Consider the following 10,264-nt stretch of genomic DNA (forward strand, 5'->3'; position numbering starts at 1 on the left):
GGTTGAGCGCTGGGCTGCATGGCTGCCCGCAGCCTCTGCAGCGACGATTCGTTCCCCAGCCACCGGCGAGGGTCCCACAAAAAAAAAAAAAAAAAAAGGAACTTTATATGTTTAGCTAAAAGATTTGACATGAAAATTTATTGGATACCATTTGAAATTTTTGTGTTAAGTGTTTATTCTTCAAGTGTTTCCTTTTGTTATAGTGTTACATTTTTCTGCTTTCATGGCCTCTTATATTCTCACAAAACATAAAAAAATTCAACAGCATTTAAGTACATTATTGTGAGTGTCTTTCCAGACACAGAATTCTTCACCAAAATGATTCAGCTATCATGTCATCTTCATTACAGTCATTCTAGGATTGAATTGTTCAAAATATCTCTCTAGGAGAGTCTTCTGCTAGAACCTCTATGTACTCTCCCCCGCGCCCCCCGCTCCAGTCATAATGTTCTTAATAAGATCAGAAACTCTCCAGGAGAGTGAATCTACCTTTGTGTCCTTGTAGGATGATCTTGATTACAGTCATTATAGGACTATAATTGTATTCTCAAATATTTCTCCAGAAGAGACCTTGTGAAAGGGTCTTCTGTACCATATTGCTCCCCACCCTTCAATTAAAAAGACAGATATAGTGTTCAGAAAAGTTGTTCATGTTATGAAGTCCTTGAGCAGTGAAAAATTCATTGTACATGGGTGCATTTACATGCATTTGAACCAGAAAGAAAAAGTGCATGACTGTGTGCTGTTCTTTTCAACATTGAAGTATAAATGTTTTATACGTGTGGAAGTGAAAGTAATTCAGACATAATTTGACTGAAGCAGGTGTAATACTATACCAAAGTATAGTACTACACATTCATGGTAGTGAATCAATACTCCTGTTAAAGGATTTATCCTATTGCTTCATATTAATAAAGTGATTGCCATATGTCATAAGTTTGTTGGTATGACATTTTAAATCAGATTAATAAAAGATGATTGCTTTTATATTAATAATTAAGAAATTTCTGATTGACTATTTTTTACCTAGTGATAAGGAAAAATAAGAAGATGGGATATGTTAGCATTCATAAAAATTGACTGATAAAAACATATCTTTGGAGATTATTTTGCCTATCTGTTAGATTGCCATATTTACTCCTGCCTTTCTAGAAATCTCATTTCTGGACTTTCTCCCAGCAGCCCTCTCACTTGTTTAAAGTTCAGTCAGCCTTTTGAAATCATGGTCATTACATGGGTCAAGTTAAAGGAACTCTCTCATTAACAGGTAGTTAGGACTCTTCCCTACCGTCCTCTATACTTCAGAATCCTAGCAGGAAGGAAGGATCATTAGTTGCTACAAATGTCATTCAAGTACTTTGGGTATCTCTACTATCTCTGAGCTATGCCGTCCACCTTCCCACCAAAACCCAAAAGTCTCTCCATTTTGGAAACATCTAGAGAGCAATCCCGGGTCGAGGCTCACAATCCTACTATTTAGACAGTTTTTCTGTATGCTTCATTTTAGGGTTACCAAATAATGGTTACCCTAAATATATTTGGTGTTCAGGGGTTTACACAACCTATTTGTTCATTACTTCATGTAATTGAGGTCTAAGCTCATTTACCCTTAAGGTTACATTCATATCAGATATCTTCATAACAGGTTCTACCACTAACACCTTCCCCATTGGTCTTACCATCTCATGGATTCTCCAGGTTCTACAAATCATAAGTTGCTGTTTCATAACTTACCTGTTAGGTAGGGACAGTGCAAACAATCTTAAAAGCTACAACTGGTATACAGGATTTTTAAAATGTTACATAAAAAAAGTTGGATTTAGAGAATTAACTATTTTAGTACTGCATTTATAGCTAGGAAACCATAGTTCATTTCCTTTCATAGTCTTTTTTTTTTTTTCTTTTGATACTGAAAAGGACTAACTTTTAACACCCACACCATGGAGATATTTTGCTTGAGTGGAAGCCAATTGCTAAGCTAACATTCAGGACTGAATGGAAAATAACTGCTGGCCCCAGATGGAAAGTTCTGTAGAAATTAAAGAGAAAATTTAAAGCCATTAGTATAAATAGATTTAGTCACTTCAAAACATTAAATTCAACATATCTGTTGAGTTGTTAATTGTGCACTTGAGGCAGATAAATGTTGGTATTTGCACAAACATATTTGGATGAATTCTAATTCACCTTGTTTGCAAATATGATACTTTCACATTTAACTATGGACCAAGGGGCCTCTAGGGGTTAAGTCTCAGCACTATCACACTATCACTGATGTGGCCTGAGCTTGATCCCTGCGGGGGAGCTTACCCACACAGTCCACACATGGGCAGCAGGCATCTCCTGTCTCTCCTGTTGCTCCCCTCAGTGTATTTCAGTAGATCTGCCTGTTCTGTTCCCCATTCTGTCTCTGATGATTCCTCTCACCCCTGCACCTCTGGCCTTTACCCCAATTCTAGGCAAAAACAATAACAAGAAGTCTGTCTATGAGGAAGAGCAGACAGCTTTAAACATGGCCCAAAGCTAAATCTAGAACTTAAGAAAGTTTGTTAAATTATTTAACCTCTCTGGTTTCCTCATCTGTGAAATGAGGGTTGTTTTTTTTTTTTTTAGATAATCAGGATTTAAAATTCTGTAAGCCTGCAAACTCAAATAGGTTAGGGTCTGAGGTATATTAGATTGCCCCCAATCAAGAAAATGAGTATCAAAGTAAAACGTGTTTATTTGTAAACTTGAACCAATTTTGTGTGTGTGTGTGTGTTTTTAAAGATTTATTTATGTATACAAGAGCTGGGGTACAGGCCAGAGATGTGGAGGGTGAGAGGATCCACCAGAGACAGTGGGGAACAGAACAGGCAGATTAACGGAAGTACACTGCTGAGGGGAGCAGTGGGTGAGCCAGGAGAGGCCTGCTGTGCCATGTGGGTAGCTCCCTGGCTTGGGATGGAACTCATGCTACAGTGGCTACAGACAGCTTCATAGGTTGCGTCTTAACCCCTTGAGCCACCTCTTGAACCAACTTTTTAAAGGATTCAGGATATCCTTGACAATTGTATATGGAATGGATCATATATTCCTAGCCTACTGACATGGGTTTCTTACGGATTCCTCTTCCCCAGTTTCATTAGGTGATGGAGAAACTTCCAGCCATTTGGGGGGGGGGGTTCCCTTTTATACCCGCAAGAAGAGTGATCTGGCTGCAATGGAATGGCTCATGCTTTGTAGCCTGATAGACCAAGGTTTGGTTTCTGATCAACTCCTAGTGGCTTGACTTTGGGAAGGTTAACCTCTGAGCCTGTTTTTCCATCTTTAATAGTAGTTACTAATTACAGTATTGTTAAGACAAAACAGAGCTAAAGTGCCTGGCATATAGTAAGTGCTCCATCAACGAGTTTCTTCCCCTTTAAAGGGGCCTAGAAAGAGTCTCATGCTTTACAAATGACAGTAATACAGAGAGCCATTAAACCCATTGTTTCTTTGTCCTTTTAATAGGCTGAATCCCTGACTCATGCAATTTGCAGCAACATGGATGGAGCTGGAAGGGATCATGCTCAGCGAAATAAGCCAGAAAGAAAAAGAAAAATACCAGATGGTCTCACTCATAGCAGGAATTTAGAAAACCTAAATAAGGGTGTCAGGAAAAAGACTAATTATAATAAAGTAAAAATCAAAATCAACAAGCAACCATAAACCAAAGACACACTACAGTGGGGGAAGGCGGGATTAGAGTCAAAATAAGGGGGGTGGGAATTGTATGGGGACAAGAACCAAAATTAAAATGCATACATTGTGCAAAAATGAAAAATGATGTAAAAATATATAAAATAAAATAAAAATGCTCACACACACAAAAAAAAAACCTGTAAAAAAAATAGGCTGAATTCCTTGCCTTATCCTGGGTACTGTGCTAGAGTGAAAAGTCACTTCCTTTGGGTTGGAATTGTGTTTGGGTGGCTCTGGCTACAGGTATTTCCCAGAGAAAGTCTTACCTTGGAGGCACGAGGGTCTGTTCTCCGCTCTGGGGAAGGATGAAGAGCACAGCATCCTAAGTGGGGACGCTGGGGCGGTACCGCAGCACCCTGTAGCGCTGGGGCGGGCCCACCCAGCGGGCCCCCCCAACCCCCCCCACCCCCCCACCCCCCCCACCCCCCCACACCCCCCCACCCCCCCACCCCCCCACCCCCACCCCCACCCCCCACCCCCCACCCCCCCCACCCCCACCCCCCACCCCCCACCCCCCCCACCCCCCGCACCTTGCTCTTGGCCGCGGCCGCTCCACACACTCTTGCCGTCGAATATGACAGATTCAGGGCTGGGCCCATAGCCGTGAGAACCAGGACGCGGAAACCTCTAGCAAAGAGGTGCAGTTTTTCTCGGGTTTGCTTGGGTACCAGTGAGGCCTTCCTTCACACTCCTTCACAGGTCTGTCTGCCACTGGAGAACACGGGACCCACATTGTGAAGAAGCAGAGCCAAAAGATGGAGAATGAAATCCTCGAAGCGATTAAATCCAGCACGTTAAAGTCCCTGGGCTTTTTGGTCACACAAGCCACTCTGTTACCTTCTTGCTTGCCTCTGTGGTTTGTCAAATACAATGGAGTGTGAGAATAAGGAAATATTCATGATGCTTTCAGTGAAAAAAAAAATCACAACAAAATGCATTTGCATATCGTCATGGTGCCAGTTTTGTAAAACAAACTTCGGTGCACATCTTTTAAAAAGCACATGCAGCGCAGCAGAAACAATGGTTATAATGAAGCGAGTGGCGACATGGGGGTGAGGTCGCTGAAGTTAATTTTCATCTGCATGTTCCCGCCTCGGGTTCCGGGGGTAGCTGCAGGTGGCACGGCGATCAGCATGGGAGCTCCGTGTGCGTGACCTCGGGCCCCGCGCTGCCGCGGGCCGGGGCCTGTCCCCGCGGGGAGCGGCCGCGTGGCGAGGCCCGGGCGGCGGGGCGGGCGCCGCTCCTTCTCCGCCCCGGGGCGGTGCCCGGGCTCGGGGCCTGGCGGCTCTCCCAGCCCACTCAGTCCCCCTCGGAGCCGGAGCCAGCGCCGCCGCCATGTCTTCCGGGGCCAGCCTGAACGCCCTGCAGCGCCTGGTGGAGCAGCTCAAGCTGGAGGCCGGCGTGGAGCGGATCAAGGTGCGGTCGGCGGGAGAGCCCCGCGCTCGGAGGCGCCGGCTCCCGCGCGCGCCCCGCGGGCCGAGGCCCGTGGGGGAGCAGGAGGCCGCGGTGGGCGGCGGGGCCGGGCCCAGCGTGACCGCCCCGCGGCCCCAACCCACGAGGCGGCGTGGGCCCCGGCTCCGGCCTCAGCTCGGGGCCCGGCCTCGGAGGGTGGGAGCCGGCGCGGGCCCGGCCAGGCCGCGGGCCCGAGCGCAGGGAGGGCCCCGGCAAGGGTCTGTCCCGGCGGGGGTGGTCGGGACCGAGGGCCCCGAAATGAGGCGGGTCCACCGCGGAAAGCGCGCCCCGTTGGTACCAGATGGACAGGGGGCGCCGGGCAGGCGCCGAGGGGGCCAGCAGTGCGGCGACGCGCGGCGGTGCGGAGGGAAGGATGGAGCCCAGGGGTGCAGAGGGCCTGCCGGGCCGGGCCGGGCCGGGCGCTGGGTGGATGGGCTGCGTGCGGGAGGGAGGGAGAAGGCGATGCTGGCCTTTCTGGAGGGTGTCGGGATGGAGGGCACTGCCCTTCGCTTCGGTGGAGAGTGGGCGTGGGGGGAAGGAGTAAGGGGAAGGGGAAGAGCAGGTACGGGGGGAGCGATGAGCTTAAGTTGGATACGTGGCCATGGGGAGACACCGCGAGGTGGATTTGGACTGAAGCGCAGAGAAGCGCCTGGTGATTATAACGTCGGGGAGTGGAGTCTGCTAGGGAAGGGGCCAGAGCGCCGCACTCAGGGAGCTGCCAAAGGAGAGGACTGCGATAAGAAAACCAAGAGAAAGCCAGGCTACTGAGGCAAGGAAGGAGGGGTTTAGGAAATTTTGGAGCTTAGTCAACAATCCAGTGTTTAGGCAGTTGCTGAAAAGCATAATTGTGATTAGCATAGCATTATTTTGTAGAGAGTTTGTGACTGAACACTGCTGTGGAATTCCCTTCAACAGTATCTGACACTATTCTGGGTACTGGGAATAAGATGGTTCTAGAAGGGAAGACAACCATAATTACATTAACCAATTATATTGTGAAAATATATATATATATATAAAGGTATATATATAAATATAAAGGTGTGTATATATATTTGCTTTGTTTTTGGCACAGAGCTCCTAAAACCCACGGGATTGCTTAATGAGATGATACAGGAGTCTTGTTATTTAATGAGGCAACTTTTGGAGTGGGCTGGTTGTTGGAAGAACCAACCAAATGATTAAAGCATTGGAACTTTCAATCCCCTCTCACCCACAAGGGAGAGGTGCTAGAGGTTGAATCCACTGCAAATGGTCAATGATTTAATCATCACACCTATGTAATGAAGCCTCCATAGAAACCCAAATGATTAGGTTCAGAGAACTTTCAGGTTGGTGAACTGGTGGAGGGTGGGGTGCTCCTGGAGAGGATATGGAAACCCTGTGCCCCTTCCCCATACCTTGCCCTGTGCATTTCTTTCATCTGACTGTTCCTGAGTTACGTTGCTTTATAATAAACTGGTGCTCGAGTAATTAAAATGTTTCCCTGGGTACTGTGTGCACCTCTAGCAAATTAATGGAACCCATGAGGTGGTCATTAGAACCTCTGGTCTCTAAACCATAGGCCAGAAGCAAGGTGACAACCTAGACTTGGATTGGTGTCTGAAGTGGGGGGCAGGGGGAGGCTGTCTTTAGGACTGAGCCCTTGCTTACCTTGTGGGATCCCAGGTTATCTTTGGATACATAGAATCCAAATTGAGTGGAATTGTAGAACACCCAGATGATGTGAGAGAAGTTTAGCCACACCAAATTAGGAATCAGAATTGACAAATAAGTAAAATAATTTCAAGTGATACATGTGATGATTATAAAACAAAATAAGGAAATAGATATTTGTGGAATGCAGAAGAGGTTTCAGAATGTAGTAGTAGAAGCAGAATCCAGATTGTAAGGGTGGACAGATGTAAAAGAAATCTGGCTTTAAAGTGGAAACTTCTGAAAATTTAGGAAATGAGTAGTCATGTTGAGGTTAAGGGGAAGGAACAAACTATTTTGGTTGAGGGGAAGAAACAAATGGAGGAGAACTGGAGGTAGAGGAGACAGGGTTTATGGGGCATATGTGATTGGAAGTGTGTTCTAAGGCTGGAAGAGTGATAATATGTATAAAGGGATGTTTCTAGATACTGGCTGAAGGACTTGTTTGATGACAGTTTTCTTAGTGAACAGGACATCAAATTTCTGCTAGGGCAGAGGAACGGAAACTAACAATGAGTCATAAGAATGGATGGTAGTGTGCTTTGGGAAGGGAGTGGACGCCCTAGCAGCCATAGCTATAGTCACTTTATGATTCTGGAAACCCAGTTACTATGAGATTGGAGACTGATTGCCCGACTTGTAATTTTTTAATGAAGTTTCTCCAACAGTATTTGACCACCCAGGACTCCATCAGATAAGGCGAATGAGAAGAACGACAGTTGATCAAATTAGGAGGGGAGCAGGGGAGTCATGCCAGAAGTTAAGATGGGGGTAAAGGATAAGGGGTTTGAGCATCTGCCCAGAGAGAGGCAGCCTCCTGGTAATGGACCAGACCAAAGGGCAGGAGGTGTCTTTCCTGAGATCAAAGAGCAGGAGTGGTGAGAATGAAAGAAGCAATATCCTGGAATGGGAGGAGAGATTATGATCAGGCCATAGGGCGTTGGGAGTGTAAAATGTCAGGTGTGGAGTAGTTAGGGTTGTTAGCTGTGGTTGTTAACTTTGGGTTGTTTGAAGAGAGGTCAGGGAACTGAAAGGAGCATTGTTGAAAATGTTCAAGATGATGTTGGAAGCTGAGGTAGAAAGGAAAACTGAATGCTGACCCTGTGATGAAGCTGGGGGAGATATTCTTTCTGCATTGAAAAAGATAATTATGGGAATTATGAAACTGAGACCCAGAGGATTTAAGCGAATAGTTAAGATGACATAAGTTTACTAGACAGGTGTCCTCATGATACTATGGTCTGGGGTGTCTGGCAGGGCTTCTCTCAGGTAGCACATGAGGGAGTCAACATTCTAGGGTCTCTCTCAGGACTCTATGATGAATGTCCTCAGTACACCTAGAGAGGTCTTCTCTTTGACAGATTTGCTCACTGGCAAATAAACGAGGACACCAATTTTCTAGTATATAAAGGAGGGCAGCCCTTCCCAGTGTTTGGGAATTCTCGGTATCCTTCAAGGACACCTTCTTTGCTCTGCAGAAGCCTCTCAGAAGGAGCTGAGTAAGCAAATGAACTCAAACCAAGGACAGTCATATAATTTTGGGATTATCCCAGCTCCAGTGACAAGTGACAGCTTCCGAGTATTTGATCTTGTATTTTCCTGGTCCAGAGTCTCTCCCGTGAAAGTGCTAGAGACATGCTGACCACTTTTACTCCTTTTCTCTGCATATCCCCTGATCTAGTTAGTACCATTTCTCCAGGGGTCCTGGAAGACAGTCTACTTCCACTCAGTTTACCTGTTCCCTCTGATGCTGAGATAGGCAAGAACTACAATTGGCTGCAAATTTCTTTTGAATTAATAATTGTTATGTATTACCATTAATTTTGATTATAATATGAAAATGTCTAACTTCCTAGGATTATGTTTATTTTTATATAACATAGCAAACTGTTACTACGTTAATGAAACCAAAATTCCTAAAATGTTCCAAGGTACTAGATAATAACTGTAACAGATGGGGTTAGTTTTCCAGTTATTTGGAAGTTTGTAAACCTAACACAAACGGGTATAGTAATTGAATAGCAACTGGAACCATTTTTGAATGATGGGGGTTTTAATACAAATACCTTTTCAATGCAAGAAAAACAGGAAGCAAGGAAAGCACCTAAGTACAAATATGCATCAAATGGAGGATAAGAAGAAAAGACATTGTATCTTTCTTCGATGCCTAATTAACTCCAAAGTTTAGTGGTTTAAGCTTAAAAGTTTAAGCTAAAAGTGGTTGACACAATTCTTGGGTCAACAATTTCAGTGGGATTTATTGTATAGTCCTACTGATCTTAGCTGGCTCTCCTGTGCTGTCGAATGGAAGATCTGGGATGGCCTTACTCACTATCTGGAGGTTGTAGGCAGCTGGGTTGGGCTGCCTGAAAGTCTCCACATGACCTCCGGTAAGCTAGGTTGGGCTCATTAAATGCTGGTTCTAGGGTTCCAGCAGTAACAAGATAAATAGCTACAAAGGGTCTTGAGCCCCAGGCTTGGAACTTGCCTGTTACTTCTGCCATATTCTCAATTAACGCAAGTCACAAAGCCAGCCTAGATTCAAGGGGAGGGTAAAGTTTCTGCTTCCTGGATCGAGGAGCTGCAATGTATTTGATTAATTTTGCAGCCTACCACAACTTTATTGCTTACTCTATGAGCACTATTTTAAGTGTGAACTAAATCATCATCTCAACCCAGTGAGGAAGGTACTACTACTAACTACACTGCACAAATGAGAAAACAAATCACTTGCCCAAGGTCATTCAGATAGACAGAAATGAGTTTGAGTCCAGCTAGTCTGGTTCCAAAGGCTGTATTTTTAATCAACCAGCTATTCTGTCTCAAAACATGGTGGAAGAACTTTGTCATTTGTTTTAAGACTGGATATGGCTCCATCCAGCCTTATGTAAACACTAGAACAGTTTGCTCAAATGGCAAACCTGGGTATGTCAATGCATGCTTTGTAGAGGGAACATGCTTTATTGAGAGAGACTCTGTAGAGGGAACACTAGAATGAGCTATTTCTGCATCAGTTCAATCTCAAACTAGGATTCTAAGTAGGCAAGTAATAGAGCTTTCCCCTACTTTGTTGAATAAGCAACTAGATCAAAAATACCCTAAATCAAAGTTCATAGATATACTTTCCTCTTTGGAATTCAGTTCTAGGACTGTTGGCAAAAAAAGAAACGAATAGAGGTCACAAAAATGTGACCTTCATCAGGTTATAGGATCACTTTTCAGAGTATCAGATGGTCACTGGATGGACCTGACTTGTACTTTGTTTTAGGTCTCCCAGGCGGCGGCAGAGCTTCAACAGTACTGCATGCAGAATGCCTGCAACGATGCCCTGCTGGTCGGCGTCCCAGCTGGAAACAACCCCTTCAGGGAGCCCAGATCCTGTGCTTTATTCTGA

At 45.1% G+C, this 10,264-nt stretch overlaps 1 protein-coding gene across 1 annotated transcript; it reads left to right on the plus strand.

Moving 5' to 3' along the window:
* Positions 1 to 5,058: 5,058 nt before the first annotated feature.
* On the plus strand, positions 5,059 to 10,264 carry LOC311173166 (guanine nucleotide-binding protein G(I)/G(S)/G(O) subunit gamma-10; the record flags this gene model as incomplete). Its single annotated transcript, XM_084236974.1, has 2 exons — positions 5,059 to 5,139; positions 10,139 to 10,264. The coding sequence occupies 2 exons, from the start codon at positions 5,059 to 5,061 to the stop codon at positions 10,262 to 10,264; spliced, it is 207 nt and encodes a 68-aa protein (XP_084093100.1).

This window comes from Talpa europaea, assembly GCF_964194135.1.
Source record: "Talpa europaea genome assembly, chromosome: 7".
NCBI classification, from domain to species: Eukaryota; Metazoa; Chordata; class Mammalia; order Eulipotyphla; family Talpidae; genus Talpa; species Talpa europaea.